A 19,396-nucleotide genomic window follows, 5' to 3' on the forward strand; every position below is an offset into this window, starting at 1 on the left:
CTTGAGGCTGTCCAGAGAAGGTGTACCACAAGTGCACTTAGTGGTTTTGATATTGTGCACATAGAATTTCCTCATATTGCAGCATTTTTACACTGAATACCTCTCTTTTATGTCCTCTCTGGCTGTAGGGGCTACCTTCCTATCGCTGTTTCAGCTCAACTGCTTCTGTGATTGTTCTTTACCTGTTTCAGTCAAAAGGAGTTGGCTTAGTCAGTGATATTTATCCAATTTTTTTGGGTTAGCCTGATTCACTTTCACTGAAATAATTTAGGGCTTAATCCTTGAGGCATCTCAGTTGTCAGACTTAAGGTGTGATAACTTCTGTAGCTGGGTAGTTACAAGTGGGGATAAAAGTGGTTCTGGTAATATTTGCCTACAGAGTCATTCTAATGACTCTGACTGACAGTGCTTACAATAATGATTTGAATATGAAAAATGGTACTTACATTAAGGTGTCATGAGCTCCTCTGTATGACTTTCTGCAAATGAAATGTCAATTGACATTCTACAAATGTCACTATTTTCTTCCTACTAGATAGTGTAAAATTACTGTTTTGACAAGGCCAACTAGTTCTTTGAAAATCAGTGTATGAACAGGCTATGGTTTGAGAGCTCTGTTTTGATCTTTGCATGTTAACATGAACTAGTAATAATTTAAATGTGCTAGAAAATACCATGGCTTCACTTTTCTAGCTTTTAAAATATGACAGTTATGGTTCTTTACTTGTGTATTTCGAAGTGTGTAGAACACATTTCGAGGGTGCATGAAGAGCCTCCAAGCACAAGGAAAACAATCAGGGCAGTGTAACAAATACTCAAATATATTTTAGTTGTACTTTTCACATGTGGGATTTTATTTACTCTTTGCTGCTAATGGTAATGAGCTCTGTTCCTCAGTTTGCTGATATTTATTTTGTCATTTCTGCTTTAGATACTGAACTAAGCTGGCCTAAATCTAGTCAATGCATGGATAAAAAATAGCTGAAAATTGAATTTTGTTAGCTGCCTGTTGATTGTAGACAGTCAAAATCCGTAATGAAGCAGTTATTTGGCACTTCTTGGAAAGACAATAGTGGTTTTTTTTAAGTTTTCCAATCATGAATCCAGATCTGTAAATTAATGTTGCTAATTTTATTCAACCTTTGCTGTTTCTTTTAATTTATTTTTCGTTCCTTGTCTTGCAGTAGAGAATTGGTATTTCTGTTCTTCTTTGATCATGTCAAGTGTATAAGGGCAAATTAAATTAATTTATTTTGTAATTGTTTGTGTTTGAATTTTTGATACTTTGTTGCTGCTTTAGAATGTTTCTGTTTCCCATATTTTAAAACCACATTCTCAGTAATTGTTCATCTCAGTTCTTGCCATGGATTTTTCCAGCTGAGGTTTGTCAGGTTAGCTTCCAACTGTCTGCTTGGGCTGCAGTCTGTGTGTAAGTCGTTGCTAATTGACCATTAGTTGCATCTGGAGAAGTAATTGCTCTACTAACCATGTCTGGGCTGCTCCCCTGTGAGATCTGCATATCCCTACTGCTGTCTAAACATCCTGATGCAGGTGCTTTACCTCTTCTAATGGAGAACTCATGCCTGGACATAACAGCTTAATTTTCATCTGCTTTTTGTGGTTTGCATTGTTGGAAAGTCCATCTGGAATGAGCAAAGGTGGCTGTTATGCAGGAGGATAAACAATAGCAAGTGGTCACCTAATTGGCACGTTTGTTTTTCAGAATGCAGCTTCTTGTTTGGTAAGTGCCATCATTATGCATGAAAGGAACATCCTTTTTTCGTTAATGTGTAGGTGTGTTAAATTCTCACTGACTGGCTACAGTGGGATATATTCAAGAAGAAAATTGCTATACCCTGTAAGCTTGGATGCAAAGTTTGATGTTTTATAATATAATTGCTGGATATGTGTTTAGTTCTAGTGCTTCTGCAGAGTTATTGCTTAAGCAAAGCAGAATGTCTTCCTATTTCCAGTTACTGTTCATCAACAAGGCAATATTTTAGCCTAAATTTAGATGACCTCTGTTTAAAACAGAAGAAACCAGAAATGGATCCAAGTGCTCGATAGTGAGTGTTTGTATGCAGGGAAATTAGACCAGGAGCATAGCCAGGCAATTAAATGTTCATGGAACTTGTTCTGGATTTTGTGGTAATAAAAAGCTGGTACAGAGAAGCCTTTGTATGCATGTGAGCTGTTGGCCATAAATTAACCAAGATGTTTTGTTCGCTCAATGTTCTTTTTCTAAGTAATATTTTTGTATTACTTTAATATCTTTGAAAACTTTTGAACTTGAACTTTAGCACAGATACCTAACTGAAGAGTAGTTCTATTTGCTTTGGAAAATCTCTTAAATGCTTAGGCGTGATACTGGTTTATGTCTTATTCTAAGAAATGGTTACCATGACAAAGAATTATTAATCCAGACAAACTCTAACCCTCGTAGAAAATCTTAGATAATTCACATTTTTAGGTATAATCTGTCTTGGTTTTGATTACTGTTTCCTTTCCCTTTATTTAATAGTGTTGTTTTCATATGAGTACAGCATCAATATTTTGTATATTGTTGTAAATGCTGTTATAATCACCAGCTCAACACTTAATGGGATTCGTAAGGATTTCTAATTGCAGACTAGAAGGAGAAAGAGATAAACGTGTGTAGATAAATGTGATAAAAAGCCCAACTTGGTCTGCCAGAATACATTGTTTTTTTCAAGATCTTTGGAAATAGTTGCAAATGCTTCAGCTAATAGACTGGAATTTTGTAGTAATACTTTATTACCAGTGTAAAATAAAAGAAGGGGAGGGTAGGTTGAATTAGGATTTGCTTTTTAAATCAAGTTTGAAAAAATTGCAAGAGTAGACTTTGGCTGAGGGACTAATATTTAGTATATATCTACTTTCTTTGAGAATAGTTTGTAGATGCTGTGCTTAGATAGACTGCCTGTTGTGTTCTTCTGCATTTTAGGGCTAGACTGTGGGACTAGTTGAGGTAAGAGACATCTATAACTCTGAATTATGCATCAGTATACTTGGCTAGTCAGAATACTTCAAGGCCTTTGCCTTCATCAGTAAAGAAGGGAGTAAATGATACCAGCTGCTTGCGGAAGAGCGTAAGAAGCTTTCGAATAGCTTATAGCCAATGAACAATAGCATTCACTGAGTTCCAACCTCAGTTTTAGAATTTAGGCATATGCTTCAGTTTGTTTTAAGATTTCACTATGAAGGGGAACATATAACTTGTATTTTATTACAGTTGAAATACATTTTCAAGTATTAGTCTTAAATCTGTGCAGTACTTCCAAATAAAATCAGAAATTATTCTGTTTTTAAAAAAGTTCTGCTGTTTCTTGCGTTCTATAAATAAAAACCCTTTTACTAGCTTTTTGTTAATATAAAACATTTCTATTCTGAAGATTTTAAACTTTTCAAGGATTGAGCAGATTTTGAGAGTAATGAAAATTCAGGATAGTTTCTTTCATAACCAGCTAAGAAGTGCTCAAATTCCATTTTTTAGAATTATCAGCACTGTTGCTGGCTGTAATTCAAGTTGCTTAAGACAAGGGGTGCATTCATTTGGGTATAGGCAGATAAATTATTTTGACAACAGGGTGTTATTTCTCAGGAGATGCATAGGTCCCATTATTTGTAACATGAGAACTATTCATGTCAGTGTAGTATTGATAATTCATCATTTGGGAAAGAAAAGTGTGACAGTACTTAAAGAGGGGGTGGTGGAATGAAGGTGGTTCATAGGTGGTAAAATAGAAGCCAAATGTAGATTGCTATATACAATGATCTTCCAATTTTCAGCACTGTTAAAAAACCTACAAGACAGCACCTGTGATCCACATATATAGTTATCACTTAATGTAGAAAATCAGCTTATTCAAGTAAAAGCTTAAACACATGCCAGTGTTGCATTAGCATACATAGTACTAAAAGCAACAGGAAAACAATACTGTTATTTAAGCCATAGTTCTACTTGTGGAGTAAATTTTTGAGGTTGGTCAGACCGATGGGTGTTATTCTTCAGTGCTTGTTTAATATTGTCTCCGTTTTCTAATAAAAAATTTGGGGAAAGAAGAAGAATGCAGAGAAGGTGTTAGGAAAAAGCCAGGGCTCACCTAGAGTCAAGGCTTTCATGGAATGTCACAGGCAATAAGAGAAGCTCCTAGTACTACGTTACTAGTAAAAGGCTGGACAGAGCTGAATGAGTGATTTAGTGACAGCAGATAAGGATGAAAGACCCTTGGTTTTCACAGTTAGATTTCAAGCTGGTGTGCTTAGAGTAAGAAAAGCTACCAGCAGCAGATGATTGGAGTCAGGGATTTCTTGAGAGAGTTCTACTCATACAAGTCCATGGGACTACATGGGCCGCTTTTCTAAGTGTGTTGAGTGTCCTTGAAAGGCCCCCCTCTACCAGCTGTGAAAGGCCATGGAGTTGGTTACAGGAGGTGCTTGGTGACTGGAGAAATCATGCAGCCATCTTCAGAAAAGAGTAAAAAGAATGAATGGGAAAATGGCTTTTTTTTTGCATATGATGTGGAATGTAGTTAGAGAGGAAGAGTAAGGCAGGATATTGAGAGTCAGGTTTTAGTAATGTTTGTAACATATCTTATGAATGTAAAGTCAGATTTGATATATCTGAATGGAATATAATAAAAATGTGCATATTTTATTTACTTCTAGTTGAGCAGCTAAATCAGTTTTGTGTTCACTCTTGTTAAGGTCTTGGATCCAGAACAAAATCACAGTTTCACCGATCACTACTTAAATGTAGCCTTTGATCTGTCCCAAGTCCTTTTTATAGCTACAGCCAACACTACAGCTACTATCCCACCTGCTCTGCTGGACAGAATGGAAGTTATTCAAGTTCCAGGTAACAATGCAGTGTTTTCATTAAAGTGGCTATTGCAGGTCCTTAAACAATGTTGGGGTGTTTTTCCTGAAATGAAAGCAGCTCCTTCAAGTAAGCCTGCTAGGAATCTAGATTTGCCAGAAGTATTAGGAGAGACTAGTCAGGATGCCTCTGTTAGGCCTCTGTCATGACAGGGAAGTTCAGTTCCAGGTGTATGGAGATACTTTGATACATTCTGTAACAGTATTTTCACTAATTGATGTATTTGTATTCTAACTGGCTGTTGGCTGATGCATCTTTTTAAGATTCCAGTGAAGAAAGGGATTGTTGAAACACCAAAATTCTGTTCTTCTTGTTCGCATGAAGTTATGAATAACCAGAAGTATCACACCAACAGCCTTTTAAACTATAACTGAGGTCTTTTAGTTAAATTGAACCAGATACAATTATAAATGGTAAGAAATTTGATTATACTGTAGTGTATAAGCAAAAAAGATTAGTAAGCATATGCTTTTTCTTTTGAAGGATACACACAAGAAGAAAAAATTGAAATTGCACATAGACACTTGATTCCTAAACAGCTTGAACAACATGGCCTGACTCCCCAGCAAATACAGATTCCACAAGTAACCACTTTGGACATAATTACCAGGTAAATCTGTTATTCATTGCTTTATGTTTAAGTATCTTTTTTTTTTTTCTTGTAACTAGTAAATCATTTATAAAGGGATAACACAAAACATTTCATAAGATCGGTTGTCCTTAATAGCTTCAGAAGTTCAACAGTTGGTAATTTATGGAATTGCTCTTCCTGAACTCTGTCTGACTCTGCTGCCTTAATTGAATTATCCTTCCCTCTCTAGAGAATTCCTTGTTCTGGCTCTCAGAGGATGGCTCACAATCACTTGTGTTGACACAATTGGCAAGGCACTATGAATAAACAGCAATTCTTGAAGCTAGTATTGCTGCAGTGTTCACTGTGTGAAGCTGGGGTCTTGGCAGGAGGCAGTCTTTATTTTAAATAATGAAGTTTGATCTATGTCATTTTCATAGAAATTATTGAAGTTACTATTTCATTTCTTGTGATTTGACGGGCCACAATTGTCTAAAAATTGGAGTTATTTAAAAAAAACCTTAAAATGTAGTTAGGTAGTTTGTATTAATTAGAACTACTTTTTTTTGGACATGAGAGCAAAGATATTGATCAGAACATCTTTTGGACTTGAAACTAGCTCATTTCCAATTAATTAAGCATTTTGTGACCAGGAACCACATTTTGGCAGTTAGTGTTATTGCCTGGGGTTTCTTTCTAATTCATAGACTAAAGGAAGATACTCTTACAATCAGTTCCTCAACTTTCAGTGAACTATATTTTGAGTTGCAAAATAGTTCTTCCTTTTAATTTTTATGCATCTGAGAAGAACTCAGTGCTATTGGAGCATTGTTTAGCATTTCATTAAGGTTTGGCACCAGGCGTTGGACATGTCTTCTTCCTACTCTTTGTCTTTCGTTACAATTTCTTACCAATTTTATCAGCAAGCCACAATTATTTTGATAAAAGCACATGATATTTTTTCCTGTTTATCCTGAGTATCCTCTTTTTCCTGAGTAGCCCGAGGTCTCACTGCCTTTCACATCTCATTTTATTTGAATGTATTTTCTAAAAAGAAAGCATATATTCAAAAGAAATCTCTCTTACAAAGCACATCCACCAGTAAAACATTTGTCTCTATGTTAGATACACTAGAGAGGCAGGAGTCCGCTCTCTGGATCGGAAGCTGGGAGCTATTTGCAGAGCAGTGGCAGTGAAAGTGGCAGAAGGACAGCACAAAGAAACAAAGCCAGATCGTGCTGAAGTGGGTGAAGAAGGTTGGTATCTTTTGAATGTTGTATTAAAAAGGAAACTTCTAACATAGTCACTAGGAAGCTGATTTATTAACCTTTTCTCCTTCTTTATACTTCTTTAAGGGCCCTGTTTTTAAAAGCTTTGCAAATAAAGGGACATTCTAACTAAACATGGTTCAGGTAATCCTAAATTAAGAGTTGGGATATAAGTAGAGTAATTTCAACCTGCCAGGTTGGTAATAGAGAAGTTCTGTTTCATATCTTAGGTATGCAGTTATGATTTGTGTCTATTTTTGTCTTCCTAGGCTTTTTTTCACAATTTTTTTTTTTTTTTAATTTTTTTTTTTAGATAAACGGCTGAGCATGGCTTTTGTTATTGTATTTAAAGCAGTTCTTTAACCGCGCTGTGCATGGTATACCGGGTCAGAAATCAGTCCCGTTGTTTTGTTGTACTGTAAATGTCTGCTTGAAGAGCTTTGGAATTACAAAGGTGTAGGTTACTTCAGTATGTGTGTTCTGGTTTCTCATGTACACAGACAATAGTGATTTATCATTCCCAGTCATCCAACAGACTCAATGAAAACTAAACATAGAATTCTCAGACAGTAAAGGTACTCAGGTAACTGCTTCACCAGTAAAGGTAGACCTCTTTGTATTCTTTAAATAGAAGGGAGGGAGGAAGGAAGCAATCAGGCCCATAATCCAGTTCATGTGCAACATGCAGCTGGTGACTGCTCTCTTTTCATCCCCAAATTAGTGTTGTCTTTTATAAAAATGAACGTCCCTACTGTGTTTAGTGAAACATACCATACAGAGCAGAGACTGTTTTGCTTTTATTTCAGCCAGTTGCTGATGGAGGATCTCACTGTACACAGGAGTTTTCTGTTGAAGGCTTCACAGTGCTCTTTGCAGCACTAGGTGTCATGAGGAGCCCTCTGTTCAAGATGATAATAAATGTGAAAGGATGGAATCCGAACCTGAAATTGAGCTCCTAAAATGTGGCTAGTCCTTAGTCTTGATAAAATCTAGCAAGCAGAGTGTCACATGTTTGGTTTGTTTGTTTTTCAAAGACTGCAGTGGCTCCAGTTGATACTTCCTGACAAGAAATACTGCCAGTCTGTCAGAGAACAACTGTGTCCCAGAGGACTCTGGAAAGCAGAAACTGCAGAATGGCTGCTTACTTTTGTTCCAGAAGGCTCACAAACTTAAAATATTGAACAGACCCCTCTTGGATTGATGTTGTGAAAGATTCTGTAACATAGGTGATGTGGAAAAAACCTTTAGGTTTTAACATCTGTACAGCTAGAATAGCTCTGGGCTGGTACAGAGGAGGACAAATAAGGAGATTTGTCTGTTCCTTTAAAATAAGGCAGCACTCAGGTCTGAATGGTGCCCCCCTTTCTGAGAGTAAATCCTGGGGGAGGAACTATTACTGATACTTGTACAAATTAATTAGTAGAGTATAGGAAGAGTTTTACCCATACTAAAAGCTTTTGTAATTTGTCTCTGGAAGTCTATTTATTGACAGATTTGGCTTTACCATGCCTTTTTTCCCTAAGTCAGTATTTTCCTTCTGAAAATTAAATCTTGTTTTACCTTGTTGAGTTTTCTAAGATCATTATAATATCTGTAGAAAGCGTAATGTTGAAAGATTGAATTTGGTCTGCAAATCAGTTTTTGCTTAAGTGGGTTCAGCTCAGCTTTCTCTGAATGTTTGGCTTAAAGAAAGTCAATTCTTACTGTGGCTGTACATGTGTGAATGACTCTGCAGTTTAAAAAGTCCCATTGACATTACAAGGAAGAGCTTTTAAGACATCTTTATTAATGCTTTCTATTTATATTATGTGCATCTTGTCTATCTTCTTTCTGTGGTGTTGGATTTTTCTGAAGTCAAACACAGTTTGTTGATTCTTCTGTGATACCTGAATTTGCTCTTGAAGCAGAACACTGAGCTGCGCCTTTGGGCTGTGGTGGCCAGGCTTGCTAGCATTGAGCAGTATCAGGTGTCTTTGCTACTGTCACTTTTTTGATAGTAATTTTGACAAGCCATGTTTTTAAAGTATTTCTTTGCACTAAAGGGTATCTATGTCTAAAGTGGACTTAAAAGGTCTAACATGGTTGCTGAATTTATAAAAAAATAAGTGTCAAAAAAAAAAAAAAAGGAAAAGTTTCAGAGCACAGCTCCTGATACTATAAGAAGAAACATTTTACTATTAAAGCAAAGAACGAAAAGGAACTGTATTAGACATCTCAATCCAGTGAGGGAGGTATTCATAATGTTAAAATTAGCACTGTACTTGCAACTTAGGTATTTACACTGTTAAAATTATACACTGTTAAAATTAGTACTGGACTTGTAACTTACCAAAACTAAGTGAAAACAGCAAGCTGAGTGCTTCAAAAGAGGGCAAATGCTAGTTTTTTTGGGTGACACACAATCTGGAGTAAGCCTGAAAAGAATGAACTGTGAAGAGTTGCCTTTGTATTTCTGGAATTGAAGCTTGCCATTAGAAAAAGCTATATTAATAAAAAGGAGTCCAAGGGACAGATGGCTCTACAGTTAAAGTTTGATATTACGAAGACATGTATAGAATGGTGCAGTCTTCAAAATGTCTTTTATTTTGTACTAATAGTGTGCTTATACCCTGCTGTATTTTTAGCTGAATATGTCACTTGTTGGGAGCGTATGAGAGTAGGACACTGTTAAAAATATTTTTGTTTAGTTTTCATTCAGTCTGTTGGAAACAACCAAGTATTTAAAACAAAGCTCAGAAATATTGCCAAATACTTGCAAGCTGATACAAATAATGGGACTTGTAGCCTAAATTTATTTCTTTGGGGTTTTATTTCCCCTGTGGATTAGTGGTCATTTCTGCAGTTGTGCATAGTGATAATGAATTTTTATTTCAAATAATAAATGACTCTGGAAGAATAGGTAATCAAGTTGTTGTCTCTTAGTAGTTTCATTTAGAATTATTTCTTGATTTATTTTTTTTTTTCTTTATCTATATAAAAAGACCTATAATTCATTTTTGCTTTACACATTTGTCAGTTACTGATGTGGGATCAAGACTCTACAGTTAGCGCATTCATATATCATGAGTGGTGAATATGAGAGAGCAAGCTACAGGCTTGCCTTGTAGATTCCAACTCTCTAAAACATAATTTGTATGATTCGTAGCATATCAGAATAGTAACATGGTGCCTATTTTGTTTGTTCAGCTGAGTGCCTTCTGTCTTGTGGGTTTGTGATAAAAGTTGAAAGACATTAGGTGGTAGAACCACAAGATTTCCATCATTATATTGATTAAATCAGATTATTAACTCAAAGTGGAGCATGTGTTTTTGAAGCTTTGTAAATATTGGGCTTTTGACGCTGTTTGGTTTGTAGGCTCTAAAAATGGAGGATACCTGCCACAGCAGAACTGATGCTAGGAGATATGCTGTCAAGGTGTGTTTAGAACCTTCCAGAACTGCATGACTGAAATACACTGGCAGCTTTGTATTGCCTTCCTGGCTCCTTTGATTCCTGAGCTTTATGATGAAGTGGGCAAGTGGAAGAGTGTTAGTTTGCGTCAGTCGTTGAATTTGTACAGTGAACTTCAGCAAAAGCAAATGGAGTAATTTTTCAGACCTCTCCAGGGAGTCACCCTTGTGTACAGTAACACTATCTGATATTTTACTGAAACACTGAGATTTATGAGACACTCGTCTTTGACACTAGAAGAAATTCTAGGAGTCACAAAGATATGTGAAACTCTCCTTCCTATTTTAGTGCAACTGCCTTGAGAATACAATGCAGCAACTGTGCACTAAGGCACCATGTCATGATGCAACAGTTGAAGCTCAGAGTGAAAAATGATTTGCCTAATTCAGACTTGAAAGGAGGTTTAGGATGGGTATTATTTAATAACTACAAGTGATTAAATGAAGATTCAATCTATGTTGAAACCAAGGCTTTAAAAATACTTCAATAACCTGCTAATACAATACAGTTTGTTCTACTCTTTGTGAATGAAACACTTGGTTGTGAGTTTAAATGTAAGTTTGACTGAAGTGGTCAATGTGGTCAATGTGAACTGAAACATGAAGTCTTTATGTTCCCTCCCTCAACTTGGGCATGATGCGTTTTATTTGCAAAACATTATGCATGACTTGGGGGAGGTGGGGGTGTGTTTGCTTGGTTTCAGTAGTTTAAGGGCCTTAATAGAGCTGGGCTAACATCACTGCTCCTGCAAAAAGTGACCTGTTTTATGTTCTAGCCAAAACTCAGCACTTCCAGCAGCACGGGATCTCCCACAGCACTGGGAAGTGAGTGTATGAAACCTGAGCAGCATAAATCCTGCAGTGGTATGACTGTAGGCACTCGAGTTTGAGCTCAGCTGTGCTGGCATTAGTATACTTACCAGCTCTGCAGACTGTAATATGTGGCTCTTTCTAAAAATTGCTTGGAATGACTTTTCTGGTTTAGGCCAAAGAGACATAAATATTATGTAAAGTTGGGTTTATATGCAAACTATTTTTTTTACCATGTTATTTTATCTAAAAAACCCCAAAACCTCAAAATCAAGTGCTTCAAGTACATGTTGTTGTTCTAGATGAGAATTGATGGAATGTAGTTATTTTGTGAAAACAGAAATTTTCTGATCCTGTGAGGAAAAATGCATGTAGCATTAAATTGAAATATACAAGTAAGTGTTAGCATGATTACGGTCCCAGGAAGTAGTTCCTTTCCAAAAGAAAATCTTTTGGAAGTAACACTTCCCAAGTATGTAGTGCATGAGATTTAATTCGGACAATGGAAAGTTGCTTCTAAGATGTAGTTTCATGTTACCCTGGCTTTGAATGTGGACTGTTGTCAATAAGGGCAATCCCATCCTGTCCTATCTAAATGTAGTTTTATGGTGTTTGGTAGGTAGTTTGGAGGGGCTAAAAGAATTTTGGATCTCTCTATCATGTGCTGGAGCCTCTGCTACTGTATCAGCTGAGAAAAAACATGCTGTTTTCTCTTTAATTGCCCCTAAACTTGAAACTTTTCTCTTTCATGCTTATGTTCTTTCTTACGCCTCTTCATAGCAATTCAGCAAATCAGAGTATGTTTAAAAAATTTAGGTTTCTATTATATTCTCCTATCTTGGCCAGCAAGCATGGCTAGAAATCTTTGGCTTTGAGACTTATATATTGCTAGTGCTTAATTTTAATATTATTTATGCGGAGCTGAGAAATTGCTACATGTTGAGGAAGTTTTAGGCTCTTCTATTCACTCATTTCCATTGTATCTCTATAAGAAAGTAGCAGTCTTAAATTCTTAAATCTTTATGCCATGGAATTCCATCTTGAATCGTATATAGTAGTTCATTGCCAGTATGTTTTCTTAGCAGTCCATTTTCTTACAAATGCGGTATTTACATGCAAGACTTTGATTTGTTTTGGGAACTTGCAAAGACAGATTTCTGAGGAACATTGTTGTGACCTTTGCTGAGTAGCGGCAGATTCTGCTTTGAAAATTTTACGAGCATAACCTTTGTTTTTCGTTGTTTCTGGTTTGTTTTTTTTTGGGGGAGGGGGGGTTTTTTCGTTTGTTTTTTGCAGGAGAGGTGTTTGCTGGTTTGTTGTTTGGGGGGTGATGTTGTTTTGGGGATTTTTGTTTTCCCCCCCTCAGTTTTTAAATGTATAAACAACTCAGTACCATGCTGCTTTTGGTGAAGCAGTAAAGCAATAGTCCATCAGCAGGTGGTTCCTCCAGTGCAGTGTGGAGCTCTGTTAAGGGAACTTTGACTCTTTAGCTTATTTCTCTACTTTAACTCAAAACGTAAGATGATTGAGCTGTGTTCTTAACCAGAAGTTCTGATTCTGGAAACTTGAATTTAACTGTCTTGTTTTAGATGCATGTGTCATTTAGCTTCTGCTGTGGTTTATGTCTATTCATCTGGGATATGTAGGGAACATGTATTTGTCATCATTAATGGAAATCTTAATTACTTGCATCTTTGTAGTCAGCAATTCTATAAAGGTTATGAAAGAAGATGTTTTTTCCTTCAAAAAATTGGTGTCTGTTATTGTATTTTGGAACGTCACTGTATGCTTTTATAGAAAATTAGATAATGTCAGAATTTAGGTTCATATTTTCAGAAAAAGTCTGGAGTTTGTTATTGTTACAGATTATAAAATGGGGTCTACTAATTAGATTATATAAACTCAAAGAGTTTCTGATCCTTCTAATAGGGCAAGTGGCCTCAAATTTACCTACTGATTTGTTTATGAGAAGTGTGTCTCCTTCAGCTGTATACATAGAAGTAGGGGAAATAAGAGCAAGCAGAAATGGAAAATAGTGTTTGTTAGATGGTGAAATCTTGGTATAGAGCAAAAGCACTTGTTTTTAAACTCCATTTTGTTTTAAAATATGAATTGTCCTATCAAAGTACTCAGGTTTTGAAGATCCATAGTATTGAAATTGCAGTCCAAGTTGCAAGAATAGCATGTGGGGTTCTGTTTCGTAGACTGGCTAGTATTTATGTATTTGAATTTATTATGTACAGAAATAGTAATTCAACAAAAATACAGTGACATGCTGGAACAACAGGAGGGCCATCTGACTAAAGTAGTGTTTACAGTAAAGGAATGGGATTTGTGCATGGAGCCATGAGTTGTACAATGGAAAGATTAGTGGCTGTTGGATAGTTACTATTAGGTTTGAGTCCTGAATGAAAGCTGAGTTGGTGTTATTATGGTAATAGTGATGTAGAATGTTTTCCTTGATACTGTACGAAGGCATTAGTGAGAATTGCACTGCAACAAAATTAACTGTAAAAAGGCCTTTATATATCATGATTAATAAAAGGATAGTTGTATCTTGTGAAGGAGACATTCTCTCTTCACCTATTCTGAGAATAACTTTTGCAGCACAGAACACCTCTTAATGTTCTATTAAATAGATTAGATCAATGATTTGTGTTTTTCTATAATTGTTTAAATTACTGGATCTTCAGTTATCTTGCATGTATCAATATGCAAAGGAAGACAGTTTCTTAGTTGAAAATAAAATGAATATGGTGCAGAAGTCTTGAAGCTCAGTATACATTCCTGCATAATGTAAACTATCTCTTTAAATGTATCTTAGGCCTATTTTTTGGGGATGGGAAGAAATATCTTCACTGTATGTATGTGTACAATGCTTTTCTTAATGGTAGCCTCAGGGCAGGGAGGCACTGCCATAAAACTGCCACAGAACCTCAGAAACATCTGGATTGTTCAAGTATTTTTCATTTCTGTGATAAATGTTTCACTAAAATATTGCTTTGGGCTCTCAAAAATGGTAATGAGCCTTTTGCATCTGGATCAAATTCTGTGGGGAAATGACTCCCTGTTTACATTCTCCTTCTGTATACAGTCACTTAAGTAAATGTGCAGTGTAGGCCTCGTACAAATGATGTTTAAGTTCTTGAGCTTATTCATGCAAACAACCAGCTGTGTAGTCTGGTTTAAAACAATTTTGAGGCTTTGATATTTATATGGTCCCCGTTACAGTTCACTTTTGTATAGAAAACACATTTGTGGACAGAACAGAAATTTTAAGGAAATTCTGCAAGGAAACAATTGTATAGGTAAGAAATACAATCGTACTATAAATGGAGAGAGGCAGGAGCACACTTTTGAATCCATAAATATTTCTTTAATATATGGTCCCTTCTTGATGATGTTTGAGTACATTCAATGCAAAATATGATGCTTATGGAGATATATATATATAATTTCATGAAGAATGATTCACACCTCTAGGGGTTTCTGAAAATAGCTAATAATTTGATCTTTGAGGTATTTTTTGCTGCAAGTGGTTATTAGTCAGGACACCTTAGCAGTATCTCATCCAGCAAAGGAAAGAACAGAGCCCTGTGTAAATATAATATTTTGAGACAAAAGCCATAGATGAAGTTGTTGTATGAATATTATTTGAGGTTTTACTACTGAGCAAGGACTGTATATGCTGTGTTCTGGACTGGCTGCTGAGCAAACAAGGAATGTTGATTTTGTGAATTAAGCAAAGACCTGGTCTAGTGAAAGATGTCCCTTTGGTTGGACTAGGTGATCTTTAAAGGTCACTTCCAACCCAACCCATTCTATATTTCTATGATTGAGTAAAGCCATAATAGTCATAAGAGACAAAAATCAAATTAAAGAAGTGTAATGTCAGAGTATGTGCTGCACACACAGGCTGCAATAAAGGTGGGCTGTTCTGTGCTGGGGTAGTTGCTCTATCTGACAGCCCAGAAGGAGGCAGCGCACTGGGGCCGTATGAGTTAGGCGTCCAGTGGAGCTGGTTTCTGCGTGATCTACAAGTAGCAGCCTCTCCTGCACCCCGTCAGTTGGTGTTGAGGGTGTGTGTGCAAGGACCGGGGTATGAAGCAGGGAGGCCAGAGCTGCAGAGCAGCAAGTTACACTGTCCATGTTTGACACTGTGAAAGGAGATGTTATTGAATGTAATGCAGGCTAGTGTAAGCAGTGAAGCCATGTGGCAAAGCAGTGTAGGTAAATTTGGCCAAAATGCTCCTACTTCATTTGTCAGATCTTAATTACTAGTGTCATAAGTTAAGCACTGGAGTCCTTGCAGAAAGAGACCAGAGAGGCACTGTTGTAATCGTGTAAAAAGAATGGTAGTTACTGAACTATCAGTATTTCCACATTCAGCTCCATATTCTGTATTACACATTACATTAAACATGATCATCTCCTACACATAAGGTTTTTATGCACAAATCTAATGAAAAGTGCAAAGTCCCAAATTAACTTAATGTGGTTTACTATTTGACCTAGTTTATAAGCGAGTCACACCTGTCAGTGCTCTAGATTTAACATTATCTTTGCTGAACAGTTAGAACATGTTTAACAACTACATTTGATAGCATATTATCTTTAATTTGACAAGATTTTTGTAAAGATGGTTTAAGCACACTTTCATGAATTTTCTGAGCATTTCTTTGGATATTTTATTTTTCTCTGTTACAATCTTTTTAATTCCTGTATCGAGAAATACTGCTACAAATCCTAAATCAGATTTTCTTCTCTTAGATTGCAAAGAGCATGTCACAGAAGATGCAAAATCAGAATCCATCAGTGACACGGCTGACCTGGCTCTGCCACCTGAAATGCCAATTTTAATTGATTTCCATGCTTTAAAAGATATCCTGGGGCCACCCATGTATGAAATGGAGGTAACATCCTTGTTTGTTTCCGGTTGACTCTTTCTGTCTGGTTTGACTAGTTGTCTGTTTTATTGGTATTGACTAAGTTTATACAATATTAACTTTTTAAAAGATGTATTAGTAACAGCACTGTATGTCTTTGTGTTCTAACAAGTGTGTTTTTCACCTAAAGAAGTTTTCATTTTGGTTTCATTCAGGGTACGTAAATAACACAGTGGCATGACTTTCTGTTAGCAAAGATGCCTGCAGCAGTGCTCAAGAATGCGGTAGTGTTTTTTCAGCTTATAACAACTTTGCTTTTGTCTGGGGGATGTTTGGTGGTTTTGGGAAAGGAGCCAAAAGTAGAACCCAGGAATCCTGTCTCTGAGGCAGCTGTGTTAAGGACTGTCCCACATACCTCCTTAAAGCCAGTCAGCATTTCTGGGTATTAAGAGCACTTCAGTTGCACCAGAAGTTCTCAGACATTCTTTAGATTAATGTGATGCTTCACTATTAAAAATGTTTTATGATCAGCCAGGCATCTCCAGCTTCCTAGTACCAGCTCTATTCCTCAGTGGGCATACTCCAGAACTTTTTCTTTCCCCCATCTATATGTTGCTACAGTCTATGAAAATGCCATCAATAAAGTAGTTTGTTGTCTTGGGGTTCTCTTTTCACCATTTACATTCCTTCAGGTGCAGGTGAACTGATAAAGGGTAAGTAGCATATAGAATACTAGGACAGGAAACCAGTTGCTGATGGAAAGCTAAATTTTTCTGTCTTTATCCAAGAGAAAGATCATTAAACCATTAAGTTACTGAGAAACTAGAAATGAAGGGAAAACTTTCAGAAGTGAAAAAAAGTCAAACTTTTAGGAACTTTCCTGTGATAATTCTCTCCTAAATGAGAGAACCAGACTTCAGTGGGATTTAGAGGACAAAAAGGGAACAAGGTATGCAGGGAAAGCAGGACAATAGGAATGATTGTTGAGGAACGAGTCAGTTTTTAGACCTGAACTGAGGTTTTTTGTTATGAAGATTTTATTAGACATTCTTAATGAAGAGACAGAAATGAAGAAACAGATTAGAAGAAGACATTAGTAATATATATACCTATATATACAGTAATAACTATATGTACTCTTATCCAGTATATGGTTTTATATATATACAACTATACCCAGTAATAAAATCATACAAAACAGTTCAAGGCTATTTTAATTAAGAAGATAGTGTGGCTATACTTCAGCTTGATTTGGGATGACTGTAGCCATCAGATCATTTGTGATACTCCTATGGAAATTTTTACTAGTCTATCCACTACCTGACTTTTAGAAACAATTACTGAAAAACAGCATGTGGGGTTTTTCAGAGATCTAACATTCTGTCTGAATTTTCATTTTGAAGTATGTTTCATACTTCAGACATCTGGTCTTTGGAGCTAAAGCACTGCAGGATCATTTGGCTTTTTAGTGCTTGAACTGCAGATGCACATAAGGGCTATTGTAGTAAATTGAACTTAATATTCAAGGCAGTACTCTGATTTCTACAAACGGTGTTTATTAGTTTGATAAAGGTGCTAAAAATAAATTGAATTTTGTAAATTTGTACAAAAATTCTAGTCACTTGCAGTTGTACAACTAGTTCCCAGTCAAGAGCAGAATTAATTCAAATATGAACTTATCACACTTCTTAAAAATTAGATTGGAGGCCAAGAAATATGCTAAAATGTGACTTTCTTTTGAGGTTCTGCATAGTATAGAACTTTTCTAGAGTTGAGTATTCATTTAAATTTGGTAGCGTGACTGTGGTGGCAAATAATTTCTGCTGTTTTGGCCTTTTCCTACAGGAGTAAGTAATGCAAGTAAAATTCTTACACTGTGGTTCTTCATTCCAAGTATACAAATCATGAGTGCTGTGTCTTGGGGTCTCTTGCATGCACAGTTGCCGTGAATATGCATATGAGCATTTCATGGATCTGCTGGCCTGTATAAGCTGAAATAAGACGGACGCTATTGACCTGTGTATCAAAGGTTTTTTAAACGCTTCTGTATTTAGCAGGCAAATTAAGTAGTGCAGAAATAGACCTAGAGGTGAATCCACACAGCATCAATTCCCTGAGCAGCTCAGGGTTTATTTTCATGTGCTATTTGCTGTATTTATTAATGAGCAAATATTTTTCCATACACTTTATGATCTTTCAATGTAAATTGCTCAGACAGCCACGTAACTCCTGTTTTAATGAATTTTCCCAGCTAACCTCTTATTCCATTGAATTTTGTCAAGTGCCCCCAAGATTCTTTCAAGCTCCTGTGTCAATGGCAAGCGTTCCAGCCTGGCTGATGGCGTTTTTTTTCTGGTTCGCAGTCTGCAGTGTGTCTGTCTCTAGCCTTTAAAGCTTCACCTTTGACCTGCATTTTGGCATTTATAATTAGTTGAAATAAAGATACATGTCAGTGCTTGGATGAGAGTGAGCAAATAGAACTGAAAACATGACATGACTTAATTGATCTCTTGTCCTTCAAGGAATACCTTAAAATAAGTGATCAATCTTTTCAGTGCACTGCTTGTGTATTTTCTGCAGAGGTCTCCCAGCAGAAAGGCAGGACAGAATACTTGGCTCATAGTTATAGGATTAATTCATTCATTACAAGTAAATAGTCTTACGTGTCACCCTATAGAACAAATGTAGGAATAAACTATGCAGAAGAAGAATCTTGACAGTAGTTTAAAAGTGTGGGGTTTCTAACATCTCTGGAGCCTTCCCTCCCAGATTACAGCCAAACTGTGGGTCTCATCTACACAAACTTTCAGGAACACAGACCATTTATGTAGCTCTTTTTCCATCATCTGAGAGACATGGCCAGTCATTCTAACAGCATTTTTAACTGAAGTTTTTTAAAAAGAATAACTAGGGATTTTTTTCTAACTTAAATTCCTCTGACTTGTGAGAAGAAATTATTCAGAGGTGCCAGGTTTGTGTGTGTGTGTTTAGGGATTTTCGAGGTTCTTTTCCAAGGACAGTTATCCAAACTGCCAGGGCGTTTTCTATGCATATATCTGTGAACACACATCAGTTACCACTGAGATGAGGAGGTTGCAGTAGAGGTAGTACAGTCTCTACTAGTACAGCAAGAGAAGTTGCTGGCCTTTGAGCCTGCCATTTAGTGCCAAGAATGATGGTTGAAAGGAGATTAGCACTTGCTACACACCTAGTTTCTCTTACCAGATCTCAAGTTACTTGTGAAAATAGAAAGAGGTGTCTGCATAGTGAGGATGGAGGAAGGAATTTGTACTGAGGTGAAATAACTGATGAGTCTAGGACCATCTGGTTTTTGATCTTCAGTCATGTTTGCTGTTGTCTGCCGCTCAGCTCTCAAACTGTAGAATTAGTCTGTAACTGTTTGGAATTGATACACAGTTAGAACCAGTGCTAAAACCCAAAAAACCTCAACCCAACAAATCTCGCTGATGGCTGTTTTCGGATGGGAGAGCGTATGGACAGTTGCTGTTGT

At 36.5% G+C, this 19,396-nt stretch overlaps 1 protein-coding gene across 3 annotated transcripts in view; it reads left to right on the forward strand.

The window, feature by feature from the left end:
• LONP2 (lon peptidase 2, peroxisomal) overlaps positions 1-19,396 on the forward strand; it is a 65,153-nt gene that overhangs the window by 39,626 nt on the left and 6,131 nt on the right. For all 3 annotated transcript variants that reach the window (XR_003995078.2, XM_030512264.1, XM_030512263.2), the window contains 4 exons: positions 4,729-4,879; positions 5,384-5,510; positions 6,597-6,727; positions 15,770-15,912. Coding sequence is in view for 2 of the 3 variants with exons in the window: in XM_030512264.1 (XP_030368124.1) it covers positions 4,729-4,879; positions 5,384-5,510; positions 6,597-6,727; positions 15,770-15,912 (552 nt within the window). In the remaining variant the exon portion in view is untranslated. The remainder of the gene's footprint in view (positions 1-4,728; positions 4,880-5,383; positions 5,511-6,596; positions 6,728-15,769; positions 15,913-19,396) is intronic.

This window comes from Strigops habroptila, chromosome Z, assembly GCF_004027225.2.
Source record: "Strigops habroptila isolate Jane chromosome Z, bStrHab1.2.pri, whole genome shotgun sequence".
In the NCBI taxonomy this organism is placed as follows: domain Eukaryota; kingdom Metazoa; phylum Chordata; class Aves; order Psittaciformes; family Psittacidae; genus Strigops; species Strigops habroptila.